Consider the following 25,472-nt stretch of genomic DNA (forward strand, 5'->3'; position numbering starts at 1 on the left):
AAAGATTTTTTCACCCAGAGGGTGGTGGGAATCTGGAACGCACTGAGGATAGAGGCAGAAACTTTCAATGTTTTAAGTATGCTAAGGCATACAAAGCTGTGGGCCAAGTGCTAAGAAATGGGATAAGAATAGTCATGTGGTTATTCATCTAACCATGGCAAAGTTTGATACTTTAATCCAGGCAGATCAAGGAAGCAGGCGTAGAAAGTCTTCTACATTTGGAATTAGAATTGAATCATGTGCTGTTGGCATTAATCTAATCCACGTTAGCTGTCTGTCTAACCAGCACTGAATATTAAACTAATTGAATGGCACAGTTCATGTCACACAGGAAACAAATTCAAGTAGAATATTCTTGTTCTGTACGGGGGTATTCTAGAACTAAGGAGCATAGTCTAAAAATTAGGGTTAGACCATTCAAGAGAGATGTTGGGAAGCACAAAGGGTGGCAGAGGTTTCTCTTCTGCAAATGGCAGTTGATACTAGATCAGTCTGAGATACAGTTTTGTTAAGCAAATGTATTAAGGGATATGGCCAAAAGCAGGTATATGAACAATCTTGATGGGGGTGAATAGCCTACTCCTGTTCATATGTTCCTAACATGCTGCTGGATATTAGCAAAAAATTTATAAAGAAAGATCATTGCCAAAATATTTGAGTACAGAAATGCTGAGATCACGTGTCACTCTTTTTAGGACATCACAGCACAGCAAATTGTAGCCCATGCCAACATACTCTAATGTAGAAAATATATTTAGAATTTTATACACTTATGTCCTTCTAAATACTTAACTGATTTCGAGGGAGTGTGACATTCTAATTCCAAAAACCTAGAACTAGTCATAGGTGAGCTTTTTTGAGCAGACATCTAAACAGAGTATGGTCTCAGCCTCTATAGCACAGCAGATGTAGAGGCAGATGTGTCTAGGGATAATTCTAAACAGCACTTAAAACACAAAAAGCATGATGCCAAAAAGTAGGGAAAATGTTTTATTTTTTTAAAAAAGTAACCAAATATTAAACTTATCTGGTTCAAGTGAAACTTTAATACATTTTTAGACCATATAGTAGACAATAAAACAGATTTATACAATACAGTGCTTCTCAGCATACTTCTGAAATGAAGATTCTCCCACAAAACCATATACAGCACCTAGGATTAATATAAAAAAAAAGGTAATTCGACCTAATTGGTGTTTATGTTCCATTTTAGCCCATTCCTGCATTTAATTTTAATCTATCATCATAACCCTCTATTCCCTTCTCCCTCTTGTGGTTCTCTACCTTCTCTTCACAATCCAGTAACACTACTCACTTAAGTCGCACCTTACAGCAGCAAGTTTCACATTCTCAAAACTCAAGCAGACATTTCTTCTAAATTCTCTATTAGATTTCTTCTTGACTATCTTATATTGATGTCTTTTGGTATTGGTCTGCCCCACAAAACATTCTCTTTCTCAAAAACTGTTCATACTTCAGTCACTGCATATACACTAATTTAGAATTTAAAGATATCACTTCCTCCTTGTAAACACACCATGAGGACAATTTTACAATTGAGTTCTTATTCAAGCCACTTTACATTTAACTGCTCACTTATCTGGAAATGAACATTGCATTAGAGATTTAAGAATTGATATTCAACATGAATTCAACAGATGTGAGGTAACAGTACATAATTTAGACTTCCAAGACTGATTTCTTTTAAAAAGCTATGTCATTACATGGGTGACCAACAGTGTAAACATAGCTTCAATCCATTTACTGTAAAGTAAAATGAGTTTGGACCAACTGAGTTAGAAGAGAGCTGGTGGAATGCCACTGCCAAACAGTAACCTCCAAGAACTAGGGATCTTCCACTGAGCTTGTGTTACACCATGTTGATCACTCTGAGAAGGAAACACATCTCATTAATCAAACTGTTCACATCTATTATTTTTCAAAGGATTAATTTCAAAGAACATAATCCGACAAACTAACAAAAATTGTGAAAGTTTCAGTTTACTTGAAAATGGCTGGAAATAGGAACTCCGTGTTAGCTCTATGACAGCAACTAGTAGGGAAGCCCAATTTGCTGTGCTTGCCTTAAACACCGTATCATACTTGGACATATCTTCAAATCTATTACTGATTAGCATTTGCAGATTGAACAAAATTCTTTGCATAAAAAGAAATCCCAGATTGAGTGACAACAGACAAGCAGAAAACTTCTGCATCAACAGCAGTGTGTTAGATAGGATAGAACTTTGAAGCTCAGCATAAAGAAAAACACAGAGATTCAGCTGTACAATGAGCAGCCAAAACAAATGGCCTCAGGATGTATGTTTTGACAGGAGCTGAATAGCTCAGCTGAAGGAAGTTGAGACTTTCCCTATTCCAAATGGAAGGCGAAATTGGTTTTGGAGGGGACATAACACAGGATTTAACAGAATCTAAGGATTTACCAGAAGGATTCCAAGATTTGATTTCAACAAACGTAGTTGCAACTCCCCTAATAATAAGATTAAGGATTGAGAAAGAAACAGGAAAGAAGGCAAATTAGTCTGTGATGATGCTGCTCCTTTAACAAGCTTGTTATCCTTAATTTTTTTTAAAATGGGTTGTAAAAGACAGAGGTTCCAATGTATCTGGAATTTGGGGTTTTGCTTGTGGCCGTTCTTTTCAAAAATTATATAATGAAAGCGAAGTGGCCAGTTCTCCCAATTTAGGGATTTTTTCTAGTTTGGTTTAGTTTTAGCTGGGGACCCAGAGAAGCTGCTGGAGTGAAAAGAGGTTCCATGCTTCAGCAAATGATTGCTTAGCCGATTCTCTTTGCCATCTCTCTCTCCTATTAGGACCAGTGTTTGAATTTACGTTTTTGCCAAGGTGTATATTTATAAGATATTGCAGGAAATCGGATCAGCTCTTTGTTAAATTGCAGGGCATACCCTATCAATTGGGTTTTCAAATCTTGTTATTCTAAATGCTGTTTTCTTTTAGTTGTGTTTTCTCGGTGATGTGTAAATAAATTCTGTTTTACTTGAAACTAAGTAGTTTGACCAGCTGCATCACTCCCAGAATATCCACTCTACATTTATCTGAAACAACTAGAAACATTAGGGTCGGGGATACCTTCCTAAATGTTTTGAGGGGGTCTAGCCTGGTCCATAACAAGTCAAATCATGTACAGATCAACAAACACAGAGAAAAAAACAAATAAAGTTCAACAAATTTAACTTTGAAACTATCTACAGAAATTAAATCCAACAGTTTAATTTTTGTTTGTGATGAGTGCAGACTTCTGGGAAAGAGAGTCAAAAGTTTCAGTACATGGTGCAAACAGAGGGCAGTAATGAAGCCCCACAGTCAGGCTTTCAGGAGTTAGGGAGGAAGTTAAAAGGTAGCACCTTAAAAGAAAAATAATGTGGATGACTGCCAATGCCACACACTAGTCAGTGTTGAAATTGGAAAATGAGGATCGGTGTGTGGCTTGAAGACCAGGAAAAAAGGGCTTTAAATTCTTGAAGCATTGGGACCACCAGAAATCACCTATTCAAATGGGACAGATTGTCCCTCAATAAGACTAGGATTGACGTTCACTTGGCAAGGTTCGCTAGTGTATTTGGGGAGTGTTTGAAAATGGGCACCATCAGCATATAGAAGTAGAATAAGGTATCTAACATGAATGTACTAGGCACTACAAGATTGGAGCAGACTGGAAAGACTAAAAGGATGTATGTATAGAAATGCACGAAGTGCACTTTTGCTTTGTTCTAGAACCATGCAGGTCAATAACCGAACACATTCACAAGAATCAGTCGTCATACAGCATGGAAACAGGCCCTTCATCCAACTAGTCCATGCCAACCATGTTTACAAAATAAACCAGTCCCACTTGCCTGCATTTCACCTATATCCTTCCAAATCTTTCCTCTTCATGTACTTATCAAAATATCTTCTAAATATTATAACTATACTTCCATCCATTACTTTCTCTGGCAGTTCATTCCACACACTAATCACACAGTATACAAAAAGAAGTTGCCCACCATCATCTTTTTGAAACTTTCTCCTCTCACCTTAAAACTGCCCCTAGTTTCGCACTCCAAAAATGGCCTCACCACCACCCTGTATAACATGACTTTCTAACTCCTATCCTCAGAAGTCTGTGTAATGAAGATGCTAAATGCCTTCTGCAATTGTTTTCCTTTTGGTAAATTTCTATGCAGTCACTAGATGTCATTTTCTTTTCAGCTGGAATCTCTCCCCAAGACACCCAAAGCAAGCTGCAAATTAAACTTCTAAGTATTTAACATCAAAGCAAACACCACAAACTCTCAGTCCAGCAGACTTGCCTCCACTCTCTGGCACCTAACTTAACTTCTGGATTGTTCTGTCTTTCTCTATCACTGGATCCCCCCCAATGGCACTTTTTTAAAAACACTTCCAAATTTTAATTCACTGAACTATTCAATTCTAACTCATCACTTTGAACTGGTAAATAAAATGCATGCAAACAATACAGACCACGAGAATCGCAGCAAAGCTGCAAGCTCATAAATGCAACTCTAAAAATGACAAAATCATGTCCCCTTTTTCTAACATGCCCCTTTTTCGGGCATGAGCCCTTCCTGAAGAAGGGCTCATGCCCAAAACGTCAATTCTCCTGCTCCTTGGATGCTGCCTGACCTGCTGCGCTTTTCCAGCAACACATTTTCAGCCCTTTTCCTAACACACCCCTATAACCTAAATCTATTGCTCTTAACACCAAGTGCTTAAATGTATAAAACTATCAAGTGTTAAGAAAAGATAGAGAAAAGGGGAAGTAGAGTGACCACCCTACCTCTTGCAAAAATGCCATCCCGTATTCCCAATTCCTCCGCCTCCGCCGTATCTGCTCCCAGGAGGACCAGTTCCACCACAGAACACACCAGATGGCCTCCTTCTTTAGAGACCACAATTTCCCTTTCCACGTGGTTAAAGATGCCCTCCAACGCATCTCGCCCACATCCTGCACCTCCGCCGTCAGACCCCACCCCTCCAACCGTAACAAGGACAGAACGCCTCTGGTGCTCACCTTCCACCCTACCAACCTTTGCATAAACCAAATCATCCGCTGACATTTCCGCCACCTCCAAAAAGACCCCACCACCAGGGATATATTTCCCTCCCCAACCCTTTCCGTCTTCCGCAAAGACCGTTCCCTCCGTGACTACCTGGTCAGGTCCACGCCCCCCCCACGACCCACCCTCCCATCCTGGCACTTTCCCCTGCCACCGCAGGAACTGTAAAACCTGCGCCCACACCTCCTCCCTCACCTCCATCCAAGGCCCCAAAGGAGCTTTCCTCACCCCAGTCCCAAACTTCCAGCTCAGCACTGTCCCCATGACTTGTCCTACCTGCCTATCTTCTTTTCCACCTATCCACTCCACCCTCCTCCCTGACCTATCACCTTCATCCCCTCCTCCACTCACCAATGTAGTACATACTACTTTCTCCCCAACCCCACCTTCCTCTAGCTTATCTCTCCACCCTTCAGGCTCTCTGCCTTTATTCCTGATGAAAGGCTTTTGCCTGAAACATCGATTTTACTGCTCCTCGGATGCTGCCTGAACTGCTGTGCTCTTCCAGCACCACTAATCCAGAATCATTATGGAAGACACTAGTGTTGGAAAGGAGATATCCTCTAAAGGGAAGGGCACAATCCATTTGGTTACAGCAAAGTCACATACTTTCAGTAGTTTTCTGTAGGCCGCCAAATAGTGAGGGGGTAAAAAGAGAGAGAGAGAGAGAGACAGCAAGAGCGTGAGACAAAGAGAGCAGCAAATCAATCTGATTCTGGGGTCTCTATTTTTCTTTAAATTCTTCCATAGGCAAAGTCAACATTCGTCACCCATTCCTCACTGGCTTGTAAACAGTTAGATGTCAACTACATTGCTGTAGACAGTCACGTGTAGGTTAGAGCAGGTAAAGGCGTCAGATTTAATCCCAAAGGATTAAATCTGGGTTTTTATGAGATGCAATGGTAGACTTGCCAATGCAAATATTTTTAAACTGAATTTAAACTCCAGTAGGCGAGATTTGAATTTGCAACTTCAGAGTATTAATAGTTTACACATCTATCAGTTGGATTACAATAATGTTAGAGCAAAGGAGAAAGATTAATTTGAATTCATGAACTGTGTTCAGGAGAACTTCCTTGATCGTGATGTTCTTGGCCTAACTAGAAAGGAAGCACATTGCACTTAAAATATTAACACCGGCTGTCTCTACATAGACACTGCCAGACCTGCTGAGTTCTTCCAGCACTTTGTTTTTATTTAGAAAGGAAACATTGCTGAATCTGGTGCTGAGAAATAAGGTGGACGAGTGTCAAAGGGGGAATGTTTGGATCGGAGTGATCCTTCAGGGGAGGTGACAGCCTAGTGATAATTTCCTACGACAGACAGGTTGGCTAAACAGGCAGCCAGGCAGATGGAATTCAATAGAGAAGTGAAAGATCTAGCATCTTAGCAGAAGGAATAAGGAAAGACGACATACAGTCTGAAGTCTGCAGGAAGGGAGGGGTATGGGATTACTGTGGCTTGATATTTGAAAGTGGAAGGATGTATTCAGAGAGCAATTAGCAAAACAAATGGGACCTTTGGCTTTATAAGTAGAGGCAATCAGTACTGAAGTGGGGGAGTTTTGCTGAACCTGGTTATCTCAACGACAGTATCATATCTGGTACTGTAACCCAGTTGAGGGAGAATGTTAACTCTTCTCTGAACCCTTTAATTGACAGTCATGTTGAGAAGGCTGGGGGCGAAGGTCGATAGAGAATTAAATGACAAAGTTAATTTGAAATGTCTGGGGTTGCCCTTCTTGAGATATATCAAGGTTTTGACAGGCTTAGGTAAGACAGACAAATAAACCCTCTTCTCATTCGTTGATGATGCAAGGAATTGGGGACACAGATTGAAGAGTTTGGAAGAGAGATGTAGAAGGAATGTGAGCAAAAATGTTTTCATGGAGTGAGTAGTAATGGCCGAGAACCTATATCCTTCGAGGGTACAGGAGTTAAAAACAATGATTTCAAAAGGAAAATAATTGATATTTGAAAAACACTAAGTTTCAGGGCTTTAGGGAACAGGCCAGGGAATAGTCTGACTTGATTGTTCAGTGGAGAGCCAGCAGTGAATTGACAGGCTGAATAGTCTCTTTCTGTGCTGTAAGTTACTTTTTAAGAAACAGCTTGACATTTAATTAACAAATATTGTATCAATTGCGCTCCAACTTTCTATAGCATGTTTGGTGAGTAATTAATCTGAAAATTCAGCAAGTTCTTAAAAATACCAAGGAAGTTAAATTCAAGAGGCTATTAGACTTGAGGTTCACAAGGAAGAGGTATTAGAAATCCTGCAGAGTGTGAAAATAGATAAGTCCACTGGGCCAGATGGGATTTATCCTAGGATCCTCTGGGAAGCCAGGGAGCAGACTGCAAAGCCTTTGGCATTGATCTTTAAATCGTCATTGTCTACAGGAATAGTGCCAGAAGACTGGAGGATAGCAAATGTGGTTCCCCTGTTCAAGAAGGGGAGTAGAGACAACCCTGGTAATTATAGACCAGTGAGCCTTACTTCAGTTGTTGGGAAAGTGTTGGAAAAGGTTATAAGAGATAGGATTTATAATCATCTAGAAAAGAATAATTTGATTAGGGATAGTCAACACGGTTTTGTGAAGGGTAGGTCGTGCCTCACAAATCTTATTGAGTTCTTTGAGAAGGTGACCAAACAGATAGATGAGAGTAAACCGGTTGATGTGGTTATGGATTTCTTCAGCAAAGTGTTTGATAAGGTTCCCCACAGTAGGCTATTGTACAAAAGGTGGAGGAATGGGATTGTGGGAGATATAGCAGTTTGGATCAGTAATTGGCTTGCTGAAAGAAGACAGAGGGTGGTGGTTGATGGGAAATGTTCATCCTGGAGTCCAGTTACTAGTAGTGTACCATAAGGGTCAGTGTTGGGTCCACTGCTGTTTATCACTTTTATAAACCACCTGGATGAGGGCGTAGAAGGGTGGGTTAGTAAGTTTGCAGACGACACTAAGGTCGGTGGAATTGTGGATAGTGACGAAGGATGTTGTAGGTTACAGAGAGACATAGATAAGCTGCAGAGCTGGGCTGAGAGGTGGCAAATGGAGTTTAATGTGGACAAGTATGAGGTGATTCACTTTGGTCAGAGTAACCGGAATGCAAAGTACTGGGCTAATGGTAAGATTCTTGGTAGTGTAGATGAGCAGAGAGATCTCGGTGTCCATGTACACAGATCCTTGAAAGTTGCCACCCAGGTTGACAGGGTTACTAAGAAGGCATACAGTGTTTTAGCTTTTATTAATAGAGGGATCAAGTTCCGGAACCATGAGGTTATGCTGCAGGTGTACAAAACTCTGGTGCGGCCGCACTTGGTGTATTGTGTACAGTTCTGGTCACCGCATTATAAGGAGGATGTGGAAGCTTTGGAAAGGGTGCAGAGGAGATTTACGAGGGTGTTGTCTGGTATGGAGGGAAGGTGTGTTACAAGGAAAGGCTGAGGGACTTAAGGCTGTTTTCATTGGAGAGAAGAAGGTTGAGAGGTGACTTAATAGAGACATATAAGATAATCAGAGGGTTAGATAAAGTGGACAGGGAGAGCAAGTGGTGACGGCAAGCATAAAGAAGCATAGCTTTAAATTGAGGGGTGATAGATATAGGACAGATGTGAGAGATAGTTTCTTTACTCAGAGAGTAAGGGTATGAATGCTTTGCCTGCAATGGTAGTAGATTCGCCAAGTTTAAGTACATTTAACTCGTCATTGGACGACTGGAAATACATGGAATAGTGTTGGTTAGATGGGCTTCAGATTGGTATGACAGGTCGGTGCAACATCGAGGGGCGAAGGGCTTGTACTGCGCTATAATGTTCTCAGAGATCGAAAGAGGGAAATGGTGAAGTAGGTGCAAATCCAGCCAATCTTTGAAACTGCTGCTGGATTTGCACAAACAATCTAAGCAGTCACACAAGAGAGAAGGGGCAAACGAGAACTGAAGAGTAAACTTACTGGCTTTTCTTTCAACTCCATCCACTCATTCAGGAAGTTCAGAAGGTTGAATGCATCAGGGATATTATCTCCTTCGGAACAGAAAATGAGGAGCACTGCCAATGGGATTCCTTCAGTACAACTGTACAAAATTAGTACAGGAGTTAGCACACAAACAGATACAGTAACATTTCTCTCTTTGATAAAAATGAAGAGCATCTATGCAAAAAAAAGTTCTTTAATCCATCACTGTTGACTTGTTAAGCAGTTCTTGACCAGAGCTCCAGTAAATGTTTTCTAGTATTTTATCTTATACTGAGTCAGCTTTTAAATAACTTGAAGTTGACTGATACAGCTTTACTACAACAGCCCCCTCTTGTGGCTTATCTGAGAATGGCAGATGAGTGCAATCAGAACTCTACCACAACACAGATTCTAAATAGAAAAACAGAAATTGCTAAAAAAGCTCAAGAGGTCTGGCACCGTGGAGAGAAATCACAGTCAACGCTTCAACTCGAGTGACCCTTCCTCAGAACCCGCATCCACCAGTTCTTTCCATTTATATAGATTCCAAATATCTAGGAGTAATTGTTGGGATACCCTAACACTTGTAGAAACAAACAAAGAGGATTGTATCACATCGACGTTTGGCAATTTAGAACTCAAAGGAGACTTAAGATGTTGACTAAGAGAAGTAAAACAGAATGAGTAAATTTGCAAGGAACAGAAAACACACTTCTACAAGCACACAAAAAAAAAGTGAAGACAAATATGGGCCCTTACAGACTACAACAAGAGAATTATTAATGGGGAACAATGAAATGGGAGAACAATCAATTACTTTTGTTCAGTCTTTATAAAAGATACAAAAAAACTTCCCAATAATGCATGCGAAATGCAAACTCTTTTAGAAAGGAGGAATTGATGGAAATTAGTATTAGTTAAAAAATGTGGAGAAATTAATAGACTGGAAGCTATTCTCCAAGGCCTGGTAACCTACATTCCAGGAAACTAAATAAGATGGAAATAGTGGATGTGTTGGTTTTCATCTTCGAAACTTCCGTACAGTAAAGATAAAGTTTCCAAATTTATGTCAGACCACAGAACTGCTCTCTCTCTCACACACACACATTAGAAATGACTAGCGATATTTTAACTGGAGGATCATCACACCTCACATGAGCAGAGTCCTTCACAGTAACTTCAGCTGGTGCGGTAAATCAACCCACATTGTTGGCAGCAACCAGCCATCCAACCAATTGAGCTAACCGACCCAGTACTGACATAATGAAGAATGGCAAATATAACCCCAACACTTAAATAAAGATGGGAACTTTTAAACTGGCTAGCGTAACATTAGTAGTAGCAAAAGTGCTGGGTTGTGATGTGATGATAAAGGATGTGATAACAGGACAGTTGGAAATTTTCAACTGCTTTACACAAAGTTAAGATGGTTTAATGAAAGTGAAATCATACTGACAAGCATACAGCTTTTTTTGAGAATGTAACTAGTCCATTAAATGAGGAAGAACCAGTGTATTTGGATTTTCAGAAAGGGTTTGATAAAGTCCCACCTAAGAGATTCATGTCCAAAATCAAAGCACATCACATTGATGGTAATATACTACAAGATTGAAAATTTGTTAAACTGTAAGAACGAATGGGACTTTTTGAAACGGAAAGCAGTGACAATTGGGATACCACAGTGCTTGATCCCAGTTATTCACGATACATATCAATGATTTGGATGAGGGAAGCAAGTGTAATATTTTCAAATTTGCTGATGACACTAAACTAGATGGGATTGAGAGTGGTGAGGAGGATGTAAAGAGGCTTCTAGGTAATTGAGACAGATTGTGTGTGTAGGGAAATGTATGGTGGATGAAATAACAATGTAGCTAAATAGGACAGAAGTCAGTCAGAAAAGCAAATTATTATCTGGAGGGAGACAGGTTGGGATAGGCAATGTGCAATGAGATCTGGATGTTCTTGTACACTAATCACTGGAAGTGAGCAGGTGCAGTATGGAAATGAATGAGTGAGATTCAATACAAGCTAGAGGAACAACACCTTATCTTCACCTAGGTCTTCAGGACTCAACATGACATTTAACAATTTCAGAACATGAATATACTCTCCCTTGCTTGTACCCTCCTGCCCACAGCCCAATGTACAGTCCTGTAAATCCTGTTACAGCACAACCAACCCATTTGCAAATATTTATGCACCACCTAGTTTTTACACCTCTCTCTCAGTTCATCATCAGCAATCTGTTTGCCTATCCTTTTTTTCTGTCTGGATATCATGTCAATGTACTCTCTCTTGTCTTTCCGCCCACCTCAACCTCAACCCCATCCCATCATCAGCTACATTCCAACTTTCCCCAGATACCTTCAGTTCCAATGAAGGGTCACTGGACTCAAAACTCTACTTTCTCTCCACAGAAGCTGCCAGATTAGTTGTGCTTCTGCAGCACACTTCCCTTTTGATGAGGCAGCATGTTTGGAACTGAATTGCAATTGAATTCGGTCTCTCCAACTCCACAGGAATCAGAGAGCTCAGTACAACCTATGCTGACTTGTCCTCTGTAAAGTCATTCTCAGTCTCAGCACATTACTAGGATCCAGGTCTAACATTAAACATACTAAAATTCGTACCTATTATGGTACAATGATTTTGTGATGCCACCTCCAGGGATGGAAATCTCCTCTTCCACCTCACTAATCCCAGGAAACGCTGTTACCCGTTCAAGTTCTTTCCATCTGAGGGTCTGGAATTTGTCTCCCACAATGGTTTGCAGAGCAGGTGTTGCCAAAAATCGCAGTGGAGTGCTGTAATAATAGTTAAGATTTTTTAGGAATTGTGTTCCATAACCTAAATTTAGTTTTCGACGCAAATATTTCTTTATTGAAAGCTTACAAGTAATTAAGTCGCGGGCTCTCTCAATTTACAGTAATGTTAGAGTACAGGTCGTTCCGCTATAACATACGTTTCATTAACACAAATTAATTGTAATGTGACTGATGAACTGGGGACACTGTTCCTAATGGGCAAACTTTTAAAATGCGTGTAACCTGTAACGTGATTACATTGCCAATGCTTTAAGTGCTGTTTCTAAAGTGTGATTTTTCTAGAAGACAGGGTTGCACAAGAACGCAACCAATGTGTCATAGAATAACTACCCATAAGCAGTTAAATGTAAGGTTTCTCGCTCACTTATCCTTCTAAACTCTATCGAGGTCAGAGCCACCAGGCCTTCATCTCACGGATCATTCCTGTCAGCTTCCTCCAATGCCAGCACATCTTCCCTTAGATACAGGACCCAAAACTGCTCACAATATTCTAAACGCAGTCTGACCATAGAGTTATACAGCCTTAGCTCTTGGATTCTAGTTCTCTTGAAATAAACATTGCATTTGCCTTCCTAACTGTCAAATAAACCTGCATGTTAACCTTAAGAGAAGCCTGAACTAGAATCCCACCTCCTTTTGTGCCTCACATTTGAAACCTTGCCCCATTTAGAAAATAGTCTGCACCTGAATTCTTCCTGCAAAAATGTCTAACCTCACACTTTGCTACATTGTATTACATCTGCCACTTCTTTACCTACTCACCTAGCATGTCCAAGTCCTTCTGCAGCCACCCCTCTTCCTCAACACTATTTGTCCCTCCACTTATCTTTAGGTCATTTGCAAACCTAGCAACAATGGTCTCGGTTCCTTCGTCCAAAGCATCAATGTATAACACGAATAGTTGTGGTCCCAAAACTGACCTCTGCAGAACTACACTAGTTACCAGCAAACATCCTGATAAAGATCCCCTTATCCCTACTCTCTGCCTTCTGGCAGTCAGCCAATCCTCTACCCATACCAGTACCTTGCCCCTAACATCATGGGTTCTTATCATATTTACAGCCTCCCGTACAGCAGAGTCAGAGTCATACAGCACTGAAACTCTTCAGTTCAACTCATCCATGCCAACCAAGTTTCCCAAACTAAACGAGTCCCATTTGGCTGTGTTTGGCCCATTTCACTCTGAACCTTTACTATTCATGTATCTGTAAAATGTCTTTTAAATGTTGTAACTGTACCTGCATCTACCACTTCCTCTGGCAGTTCATTCAGCAAAAGAACCACCCTGTGTGAAAACATTGCCCCTCAGGTCCCTTTTAAAACTCTCTCCTCTCACCTTAAAAATATGCCCTCTAGTTTTGAACTTTGCTACCCTCAGGAAAAGACCTTAGCTAATCAACTTATCTATGCCCGTCACGATTTTATAAACCTATATAAGGTAATCTCTCAGCCTCCTACACTCCAGTGAAGAAAGTGCCTGCCTATCCAGTTTCTCCTTATAACTCAAATGCTCTAGTCACAGTAACATAGAATCATGGAATCCCTACAGTGATGGCAGCAGGCCATTTGGCCCATTAAGTCCACACAACCCTCCGAAGAGCATCCCATCCAGACCCAACCCCTACACTATTCCTGTAACCCTGCATTTCCAATGGCTAATCCACCTAGCCTGCATATTCCTGAATACTAAAGGCAGTTTAGAATCGACAATTCACCAAACCTGAACATTTTTGGATTGTGGGAGGGAACCAGAGCACCCGAAGGAAACCCATGCAAACACAGAGAGAATGTGCAAACTGCATACAGTTGCCCAAGAGTAGAATCAAAACCAGGGTCTATGGTGCTGTGAGGCAGCAGCGGTAATCACTGAGTCAACATGCCACCCCTTGTAAATCTTTTGACGTTGATATCTTTGTAAATCATTTCTGTACGCCCTCCAATTTAATAATATCCTTCCTACAGTAGGGCAACTAGAACTGTTCACAGTATTCCAAAAGTGGCTTCACCTGTACAATCACAACATGACATCTCAACTCCTATGGTCTAAGTAATGAAGGCATGTTGCCAAATGCCTTCTTAACCAACCTGTCTACCTGTGACACAACTTTCAAGGAATGATGTACCTGAACCCCTAGGTCCCTCTGTTCTACAACATTCTCCAAAGTCCAACCATTAACTGTGTAGGTCCTGCCTTTGCTGGTCTTCCCAAAATGCAACATGTTGCAGATAAATTAAACTCCATTTGGACAGAGTACCTCTGTCCATTGGCCCAATTGACCAAGATCCCCGTGTACTCTTTGATAACCTTCTTCTCTGTTTACTGCGCCACCCCAATTTTTGTGTCATCTGCAAAATTACTAGATCACATCCAGTGGCTCTCCTTTGTCTAACTTGCTCATTACGTCCTCAAAGAATTCTAACAGATTGGTCAGACTTGACTCTCCTTGCTGAAGCAATGCTGACTCTGTCCGATTCACCACGTACTTCTAAGTACTCTACAACCTTATCCTTAATGATGGGCTCTAAAATCTTACAAACGACCAAGGTCACTCTAACCAGCTGACAGTTTTGTGTCTTCTGCCTCCTGCCCTTCTTTAACAGGGGTGGTATATTAGCCACATTTCAATCCTCTCTGATCATTCTTGGTTCCAGTGATTCCTGAAAGATCACAATCAATGCCTCTACAATCTCCCCAGCTTCAGAACAGTGGGCTGTAGTCCACCCATTCTGGATGATTTATTAATATTCAAACTTTTCAGCTTCCCCCAGCACCTTCTCCTTTGTGATGGCCACCACACTTATTTCTTCTCCCAACTCTCTTCAAGGTCTGGTAGGCTGCTTGTGTCTTCCACTGTGAAAACTGATGCAAGGTAGACGGGTATTGAAGATGGTGTTTGGTACGCTTGCCGTCATTGGTCAGTGCAGAGAGTATAGGAGTTGGGATGTCACGTTACAGCTGTTCAGGACATTGGTGAGGCCACTTTTAGAACACTGCATTCAACTCTGAAACTTGAAAAGAGTGCTAAACAGATTCACAAGAATGCTGCTAGGATTGGAAGGCTTGAGCTATTCAAGATGTTGAATAGGCTGGGGCTTTTTTCCCTGGAGTGTCAGATGTTGAAGGGTGATCTTAGAGTAAAGGTAAGACCTTTTAGAACAGAGATATGGAGAAACTTCTTCAGCCACAGAGTGGTGAATCTATGGAATTCATTGCTACTGAAGGCTGTGGAGGCCAGGTCACCGAGTTTATTTAAGACAGAGATAGATAGGTTCTTGAGTATCAAGAGGAACAAGGGTTATGAGGAGAAAGCACGAGAATGGGGTTGAGAAACGTATCAGCCATGATTGAATGGTGGAGCAGATTTGATGGGTGAAATGGCCTAATTTCTGCTCCTATGTTTTATGGTCTTATGACCTTATAGAGGTTTATAAAATCATGAGGGGCATGGATAAGGTGAACAGCCAAGACCATTTTCCAACGGCAGGAGGTAAGGTTTAAGGTGAAAGGGGAAAGATTTAAAAGGGACCTGAGGGGCAACTTTCTCACACAGAGGGTGATGTGTGTACGGAACAAGCTGCAAGATGTGATGGTTGGAGGTGGGTATAATTATAACATTTAAAAGGCATCGAGATGGTCCATGAATAGGAAGAGGATTATAGGTGAAATGCTGACAAATGGAACTAGATCAGTTTAGGATACCTGTTCGGCGTGAACAAGTTGAACCTAAGGGTGCTGAATAACTCTATTACTAAGTCACTGTTCAGTTCCTCTGCTACTTCTTTGTACAACATTACTACTGTTCCAGCCTCATTTTCTAGTATCCAATGTCCACACCAAACTTGCCTTTTTCTTACCACTTAGATATCTTATTTTATATTACTGATTGGCTTACTCACATATTTCATTTTCTCCCCTCCTTATTGCTTTTTTAGTTATCCCTACTGGTTTTTAAAAGGCTTCCTAATCCTCTGGCTTCCCACTAATCTTCACCACATTCTATGCTTTTCCTTTTGCTTTTATATGGTCCCTAACTTCCCTTGTCAGTCATGGTAGTCTCATCCTCTCCTTCATAAGCTTCTTCTCCCTCGGGATAAATTCCCAAATTACTCCAAGAATCCCCTGCCATTGCTGCCCCACTGTCTTTCCTGTTAGGCTTCCCTTCCAATCACCTCTGGCCAACTTCTCCCTCATGTCTTTGTAGTTACCTTTACTAAATTATAATAGTTATATCTGATTCACACTTCACCCTCTCAAACTGCTGAGTGAATGCTATCATATTATGATTACTGCTCCCTACAGGTTCCTTCACCTTAAACTCCCTAATCAAGTCTGCTTCATTGCACATCATTCTCCTGCTCCTTGGATGCTGCCTGACCTGCTGCGCTTTTCCAACAACACATTTTTCAGCTTCATTACACATCACACATTAATACATATCTGGTGTATAGGAACAGAAATTAGGTCATTTAGCCCATCGAGTCTGCTCCACCATTCACTCATGGCTGATAAGTTTCTCAACCCCATTCTCTGCTTTCTCCCTGTAACCCATGATCCTCAAGAACCTATCTATCTCGGTCTTAAATATACGCAATGACCTGGCCTCCACAGCTTTCAGTAGCAGTTAGTAGATGGAAATGTGTTGCTGGAAAAGCGCAGCAGGTCAGGCAGCATCTAGGGAACAGGAGAATCGACGTTTCGGGCATTAGCCCTTCTTCAGGAATGACAACAGCTAATGCCCGAAACGTCGATTCTCCTGTTCCCTAGATGCTGCCTGACCTGCTGCGCTTTTCCAGCAACACATTTCCATTTCTGATCTCCAGCATCTGCAGACCACACTTTCTCCTCAGTAGCAGTTAGTACACAAACAACCTTGACAATTTTTTTAAAAATCGGAAACTTGTGGTTTTAGAGATTGTTTGGCTTTTTGAATTCCAGTGCTGGATATCTCTCAGAATTGTGAAAAGCTTTGTTCAAAGATATTACGTACCGAGCCATTGTCTTCTCCTGAAGACAGTGACATTTGCCAAGCTGCAGTTTTACAGGACCTCACCAAGTGGCTTTTCGGATGAGTTTAAGTAAGAGCCAGGAGACAATTCAACCATGGGAATATCATAACTGAGCCTTTTATTTAGCCTCTTGAGAGCTAAATATCAAGAGCAGGACCATTCAAATAAAAACTAAATACTGCAGATGCTGGAAATCTGAAGCTGGAAAATCTCAGCAGGTCCAACAGTACTTGTGGATAGAGAAACAGAGAGAACATTTCAAGTCCAGTATAACTCTGTTTCTCTCTCCACAGATGAAGCCAGACCTCTAATTTCTCCAGCAGTTTTTATTTTTGTTTAGAAGCAGAATCATTGTTGAAGTAATTCCTCTTACGTAATCTGGACACAGGACAGTCGCAGTGGCCCCCAAGCCCTCAACGATATCAGAAAACCCAGCCAGAGTATAGGTTAGAACTGGTTTCTATGGGCCATTACTGAAAAGTTCTCTCTCATAACATGCAAAATCTCATCAAGCCATCTTTCAATGCTAATCATAATGGTGACACTGTACCTACCCAATGAGCTGTTGGTCAACACGATGATAGGCATAACTGCTGGACAGGACCACAACTTTGCTGAATTCACTTTCTTTAATCCAAGAAAGCAGCTGTTGTCGAAATGAGCGGTGTTTACCCTAAATGGTTGGATGACATTCTAATTATTAGAAGAGAATTAAATCTCTAAAAAAACAATTCAGCCCAACGGGTCAATGCTGATGTTACTGTTCCATACACGTTTCCTTCTTACCCCCCACTTCATCACTCTTCGTCGGCTAATCCTTCCATCTCTATCTAGGTTCTATGTTGATTAGCTTTTCTTAAATGTAGCTACCCTGCTTGTGTCAACCATATCCCATGGCAGCAAGTTTAACATTCAGACTTTGCTCTCTTTGGACAGAGAGGTTTCAGGGCACTTAACACCCTGACTATTTCAATTGAATCAAAGCAGACAGACAGCAGCCCGGTGCTCAACTAAATCAAATGGAAATTTCCCTCCACCAAAGTTACAAGTCACAAGACAATTATCTTTTCATGCATTCTTTATGGTAACACCACTACCAAAATCTACATGCCAACTAATCAGCACTCGCCACTGATGCAGTATGATGCTGGTTTTCCCCTTGACTTGGTTTTTCTTACAAATTATCCTGAAGAGTGCATGACAAAAAGTTTCAACAAAATGTCTTTTTCAGCAATACTAAAATTGATACGTAGCCAATTGCTGAACTGACTGGATAATAACCAGATACCTCCTTATTCATGTGCAAGGCACAAATGCAAATCTGTTAAAATAAAAAAAAAGGTACCACAACTTTGAAAAGAAAATTAATCTTGGGAGATTTGGAGGGGGGAGGAAAGCTTATGAGGGCATAAGATGAATAGAAAATATTCCCTTTAGTCAAAGAGTTACTAACAAAGAGACAACATTTTAAGGTGAAAGGTTGAGAGGGGAAATCGGAGGAAATACTTGTTCATCCAAAAAGTGGTGGGGGTTTGGAATGCATGGCCTTGGAAAGATAGTTGAAATGAAAACCTCACAATGATTAAAAAGTACTTACATGAGCACTCGAAATGCTAGAAATTCAAGGTTACGAGGCTAGCTCAGAAAGTGGGACTAGTGAATGTGCAAATGTATTTTTTTGCAGTACAGACTTGATGGGCTGAATGGCCTCTTCTGTACTGTATGATATTATGAGACTTTTCTTAAAGATATATTTCACTTTTTGATAAGTGGAAGGATTTCGGAATGAAACAAACGTTTGTGCAGTTCCACCATACAATATTGTACATAAGAGTTTAGATTTCTAGCAGTAAAACAGGAGACAATTCTCCAGCACTTTAAACAGCTCAAAGACCATAGAAAGCCATATCATTAATCAACATACGTTAGCCGCAATGATGTTGACTAAGACATTCAGACATTCTGAATGTCTCAGTGTAACGCAAAATTCAGTGCATACTAAAAGCACCTGTGAATTAATTATTAATCAACTCATTGTAAACAACTCAGTCCCCAGTCACTTATTCTGAAAAGAGAGAAACAATTCATTTTGGGAGGACTAACAAGACAAAGGATCACACGCTTATTAATAGCGCCCTAGGAAATATAGAGGAACAGACAGACCCATGTCCACAGATCCTTGAAGGTAACAGGGAAGGTAGATAAAGTAGTTAAGGTAACATATGGGATACTTCCATTTGCTAGTCAAGGTACTGAAAGAGCCACAAGATTATGAATGGAGCTGTATGAGACAGGAGTTAAACCACAGCTGGAGTACTACATGCAGTTCTGGTCACCACACCACAGAATTGTGCAAGAGAGGGTGCAGAACAGAATTATCAGAATGTCATTTGGGCTGGAATGATTCAGCCATGAAGAGACTAGATATGATAGGGTTGTTTTCCTTAGAGCAGAAGGCTGAGGGTCACAGAGAGGGCAAATACGGAGAAATTTTTCCTTGGAATAGAGGGGTCAAGAACCAGAAGGGAACTATATTAAGGTAAGGATTAGGAGTTTAGAAGGGATCCAAGGTAAAACCTTTTCACCCAGCAAGTTGTGGGTATTTTGAACTCGCTGCAAAAAAGATGGTAAAAGCAAGAACCACAGAATCCCTACAATGCAGAAAGAGGACATTCAGCCCACTGAGTCTGCAATGACCCTCTGAAGAACGTCCCGACCCTATCCGTATCCCAGTATGGGGTTGTTACCATGGCTCACCGACCAAACATGGACATTTCTGGACATTACAGGGCAATTTTGTTCAGCATGTCCAATCCACCTAACCCTCTACACTTAAAGCTATTTAGAAGAGTGCTTGAAATATCACAGCCATAGGACTATGGACTAAGTGTTGAAAAACAGGATTAGAATAGATGGATGTTTTATGACTGATGTGGACTCAATGGGCCTTTTCCTATGTTGTAAAAACTCTACATCTCAATATATGGCATGTATAACACAATTCATAATAGCCAAAACTGTCTGATTTTGTTATATAGAATACCTGAACAATTGGAGATCTAATCTGCAGGACTGCCAATTTCCGGTCTGCTGATGCATAAACTGTATTAAATACGTAACACAAAAGTGATTATCACATTTACGTTTCGCTATTATATGAATCGATTAATAGACTACTTCAAGAAGGAAAAATATCTTACCAGAATATCAACTTTTATTTTAATAACAGAATAATAACAAAAACAGAATTCTTACCGGAAGGAATTACAATTATTATATACCAATTAATTGTATGTTTTCCAATGCCAGCTAATATAAACAGTAATGTTAGGAAGGCAGGGCTACAGACAAAGAAAGACTTGCATTTATACAGGAGCACAGGAATAGAAGTAGGACCACAGAATCAGTCAGCCACGCGAGCCTATTCAGTCAGTTGGATCACAGCTGAACTGTAGGTTAACTCCATCATCCACTTTCATTCTATATCCTTGAATAACAGTGATACAATTTTGCAAGACAATCTCAGTTTTAACATTAACTGATCTAGTTGCAACAGCTATTGTTATAGCAAGGGAAAGAAAGAAAATTTGAAATTTCTATGAACGTTTGAGAGAGTAGCTTGTGTCACACATGAGACGACAACTTCTAATTTTAAGGTTGCATCCCTTGTTCTGGGTCGCTCCGCAGAAGAACGGATTTCTTTCTATTGAAAAATTTATTTTTTCTGCATTTTTGTTTTAAAAGACTGAAATTGGAAAAGGACTGCTTTAACATCTAGAACTGTGGAACCGATTGCTGCACTTTTCAAAAGTGGGATGGGGGAGGTTTATGCAGACAGGCTAGCATCAGTCTACTATGTGGTGCTGGCCACAACTCAACTTATATATAAATCGAGTTATGACCAGCACCACATAGCTGATTGGTCATCAATCTGAAGCCCATTTACTGATGCCAAAAACTCTGCCTGTCAACAACCATGTGATTGGCTCCAAGGTAGCCGAACAGCTTGCAGGTGTGAACAATATGGCCAGAACCTCTAAAAGGGGAGGTTGCCTTTCTCTCTTTCTGCAGTTTAAAATAAACTTAAAGCCTAGAAAACCAGTTTATTTTCCCTCACCAGTTGCTATAAGCTACTGCTTTTAACCAGTAGCTAAAAGACTTTGCAAATTGTGAACCCAGTCACTCAATGCCTCCTGAAAGAATGGGAAAAGTGCTTGGAGAAGACAGACTGAAGACCAATAACTTATGGCAAGCAAAATGGATTATCTAAGCAAATGCTATCAAAAGGAGGCGATCGAACTGCCTTCCCAGTTTATTCCTCTTCCCCATAATGCTATTTTCTTTTTAAACGTCTGTGTGTGTGTCTGTAGGGGGAAATTGTAACTAGTAGAGTTGTATGTTGACAGTTCATAATTGTTTGACAGTAACTAGAAAATATTTGCTTGTAATAAATAGTAATACAGAAATCTGGTCTCTACTTTATGATAATTTGGTTATAAAAATACAAGACAGTTGCATATTGAGGACTTTGATAAAATCTTTAACTTTTGTGATGATTCTGGGAATAGTGAGACTTGATTTTACCCCAGTAGCCCTAAATATCTACCCTATCAATTCAGTGAAACAAAGATTTCAGTTACTGTATATCATCCATTAATCACTCTGTTAATGCAATCTAATGCATGAATGCAACCTGCTATTATAATTTGACCAGGTAATATTTTAGTTCAAAGTATAGCGCTAAACTTGTGGAGCAGACCCATAATGCCTATCAATTCAAATCTCAATCCTCAATGAATTTTCCAACCACAGCAGCAAAGATGTAATAAATAGTGAAGTTTATTAAGGGGTTTCAGAATTTATATCTATTAAAGCATCAGATATCAATCTTCATGAAATTACTCAGCTATTCTAGTCCTCAAGTACAGGTTCATAACAAACTACTATCATCAGCCTCCTTGTAGTTGGTACATAATTATCAAAGATGGAAATGTGTTGCTGGAGAAGCGCAGCAGGTCAGGCAGCATCTAGGGAACAGGAGAATCGACGTTTCGGGCATTAGCCCTTCTTCAGGAATGAGGAAAGTTTGTCCAGCAGGCTAAGATAAAAGATAGGGAGGAGGGACTTGGGGGAGGGGCGTCAGTACATCCTTTCTTAATTAAGGAAACTAAATCTGCACACAGTACTCCAGGTCTGTCCTATCACCCTCACCTTGACCTTTTTCCACCTATCACATTTCCGACGCCCCTCCCCCAAGTCCCTCCTCCCTATCTTTTATCTTAGCCTGCTGGACAAACTTTCCTCATTCCTGAAGAAGGGCTAATGCCCGAAACGTCGATTCTCCTGACGTAGATGCTGCCTGACCTGCTGCGCTTCTCCAGCAACACATTTCCATCTCTGATCTCCAGCATCTGCAGACCTCATTTTCTCTACATAATTATCAAAGACCTGACACATCATGCAGAAGAACTTAAAAGGGGGACAAAGGTATAGTAGTAAAATCATTGTTAGCCAGAATTTAAATTCAATTAATAACTCCAGGATAATATTAGTCTCATTAATAATACTCTTGAAACTACAAGGTTACTGAACCAGGAGGGTCTGATGTCCATGTCCTGCAGTGAAACAATCTGCCATCCTTATCCAATGTGACTTACATATGACTCTACATCCACAGCAACGTGCTTGGCTCTGAAATGATTTAGTCTTGAACAATGTGGGATGAGAAATAAATGCTAGCCTTGCTAGTGATACTCAGATCCCAAAAGCAAATAGAAAAAGATCTTTGCCAGACTTCAAAGATAGTTAAGAAAATAAAATTACATTAACAATATTAAACAAAAGTCGGAAGTTTATTGAATTTTTTTAAAAATAAAAGTAATCTTTCATCATACAACACATCTTCAGTGTTGAAGATGTGTTGTATGATTAATCATATTCATTAATGTGCAATTGCAGATAAATCCAACTGCTTCTCAAAGACTTGTGCCATTACATATCGTGTTCAATTTTGCTATGTAAAGAACTAATTTCATTTAAACTTTTATTACCTAGTGTTTTAACTTCTGACACTGAACAATTTGTCTCAAATTAGTTTCATTTGTCCCTTTCATAATCTTCAAAGGTCCTTCATAGTACATGGTTTCGTCCCCTGCACAGCACTAAAATTACTTCATCAAAGTTGCAAAGGACAAATTATATATTCATGATCACATTGTACAATCCCTTGTCATCCTTCAAGCAGCCTACAGCCTTTCATGCAACTGACCACGACGTTGCCTAGTTCGGTGGAACTTTTCTAATCATATCTAGGACACAACCCCCAGCATCACCAGAATTCCTCGAAGATTGAACCTTGGATTTTTGTTTTCTACATGTAAATTTCTAAATATATTATGTCAGAGTTCTTCACCCATGTTCTCCTACCACTTACCCTCAGAGCTGACACACATGTCCATTGAGTTTTCCAAAGTTGTTGCATATGGATTGTTCCCCACCACTGGAAGTAGGCAGTCGCTGTGGATATAACCAACCCGAGGCAAAGCGAGGGTAGAAATGATCAGGTCCACCGTTAGCTGACCAACATTACCCACAGACACAACTGGCTGGAAGATTGAAAATTTGAGTTAATTGAAAATTGTACGTTCATTGCGTTCTGCCACATAACTTGATCCTTTATGGGTCCATATGCATTCCTCACTTTGCAATTACTCCTCATTATTAGACAAAATCCATTCATAGTCACCATATGACACACAGTCATTACAGCCATGAGGAGGTATGTTCAATATACAGGCATTTACTAATATAATAATGTACATGGACGCAAAGGCAGCAACAGTGAGAGCTTAGCCATACCTTATTTTACATGTTTTAGAATACAAAACGTTACATATCTATCTGGTATTCATGGCATCTTTCCCCTCATTTTCATCGACTGATAATAGACTTGATATTGAGAACAGGTGAGGCATAATTTGCATTATGATTATATTCTATAATCCTGTGCTAGTTGTGCTGAATAGCAAATATCTACATTGGCCATTCTGTCCTTGCAGATACCAACTTCCAAGATCCCTTTAATCTGCTAAAGTGTTGTCAGTTCCCAACTACACATTCAGAACATCTTCAAAGTAACAAAGAGAAATTATATATCTGCGACTGTACTGCATAATTGTTTCCTATCCCTCTCAAGCAGTCTGCAGCCTCAGACACAAGGAAGATATTTGGCACCATCATGTCTACAATCAACAAAGATCTGATCCCACTTTCCCATTTTCCAGCTTTCAGGCCATTGCCCTGGAAGCTATGGTAACACCAGTGAATATGTAAACACTGCTTAAATGTTACAAAAGTTTTGGACTCAACGATCCCTTCAGGTAGTTAGTTCAAGACACCCACCTCCATCTTAATGAATACCGTTTAATCAAATATCCTGTTAGCGTTCTACTCCTTACCTTAAATCTATGCTCTCTAGTATTAATCCCTCAATGCCAATTATTCCCTATTGATCATTGTCTGTCCAAGTACAGACATATACTCCACACCCCACAAAGTATGCTTTAATAACATACCTATCACCAAGGTTAGATTGACTGACATAGGACCCCCAATAGATTCTACCTTGCCTCTCACCTCACATCCACTGAGTCTGTGCATTTACGCATGTTTATGGCTACTTAACCCATCAATATCTACCTCTATCACAAGTGTATATTAGTTTCGTATAATATTACACAGACGTCCACCGTTATGTCATTATCTGCATGGTCTTTTTCCATTGTGAAGTCTTGGCTAAATATTCAATGAGAATTGCCGCCACGTTTTCTGTGTCAACATATACATCACCTCTACTGTTACCCCAATTCTGTCTTTATCTTTATATAATTTCCTCCACAACATATCATTGAACTTAGCAGCATTGCAACAGGCCATTTGGCCCAATTGGTTATATTGGTGAACGGCTCCTCGCAGCCCATGGCCATGTCTTTAATAGGCTCTGGAAGAATCAAAAAATGAAAAACTGCAGAAGGCATGGAAGACAGCTAGACGCTCATCCACCAGATCAAAGGGCAAATGCCTGGAGGATGTTTACCCTCGTGGGGGTGTCTAAAATCAGAGAGCACACACTCAGAATAAATGGGATCCAATGTAAGACTGAGATGAGGAGGGATTTATTTTCCCAGTGGGTTGAGAGTCTTTGCCACAGAGAGTTGAGGGGGGGGGAGGGGGGGAGGAGGAGGAAGAAAGAGTCTTTGTGTATAGTTAAGGCTGAGAGAGATAGATAGATCAGCTGGGACAAGGGCAGGAGAGCGGACTGGAGAAATGGCAGATCAGTGATGACCCCACCGAATCGCGGAGCAGACTCCTGTTTCTATTTCTATTTCTTATGATAGTACAAACCATGATAAGAGTGTAGCCTTTCAGGCTTACGGAGCCATCCCCACTCGGGATGAAAACCATCTCGACTCCACCGTCTGAATTCCTTCAACCGCCACTTGCCTGGCGCCTTCTGATGACGTGTACCTCTCCCGACCCTGGGGCCACACACGGACAGCGTCGCAGAATTATGAGGCG

General features: G+C 40.5%; 1 protein-coding gene across 1 annotated transcript; it reads right to left on the reverse strand.

Moving 5' to 3' along the window:
- Positions 1-977: 977 nt before the first annotated feature.
- Positions 978-25,464, reverse strand: psmg2 (proteasome (prosome, macropain) assembly chaperone 2). The gene is made up of 7 exons (XM_043687725.1): positions 25,299-25,464; positions 23,329-23,500; positions 19,939-19,997; positions 17,450-17,568; positions 11,694-11,867; positions 9,058-9,178; positions 978-1,889 (listed from the first exon to the last, which is right to left on the reverse strand). The coding sequence occupies exons 1-7, from the start codon at positions 25,356-25,358 to the stop codon at positions 1,797-1,799; spliced, it is 798 nt and encodes a 265-aa protein (XP_043543660.1). The 5' UTR covers positions 25,359-25,464; the 3' UTR covers positions 978-1,796.
- Between the last annotated feature and the right edge of the window lie 8 nt (positions 25,465-25,472).

This window comes from Chiloscyllium plagiosum, chromosome 4, assembly GCF_004010195.1.
Source record: "Chiloscyllium plagiosum isolate BGI_BamShark_2017 chromosome 4, ASM401019v2, whole genome shotgun sequence".
Taxonomy (NCBI): Eukaryota; Metazoa; Chordata; class Chondrichthyes; order Orectolobiformes; family Hemiscylliidae; genus Chiloscyllium; species Chiloscyllium plagiosum.

Excerpts from the sequence above, each read along its gene's own strand:
- psmg2 (XM_043687725.1), bottom strand. The coding sequence starts at position 25,358 with ATGGTTTTCATCCCGAGTGGGGATGGCTCCGTAAGCCTGAAAGGCTAC. Across the intron at positions 23,501-25,298 it reads AAGGCTACACTCTTATCATG|CCAGTTGTGTCTGTGGGTAA; the intron begins GTTTGTACTATC and ends TCAATCTTCCAG. Across the intron at positions 11,868-17,449 it reads GTTGACCAACAGCTCATTGG|CACTCCACTGCGATTTTTGG; the intron begins GTAGGTACAGTG and ends CTATTATTACAG.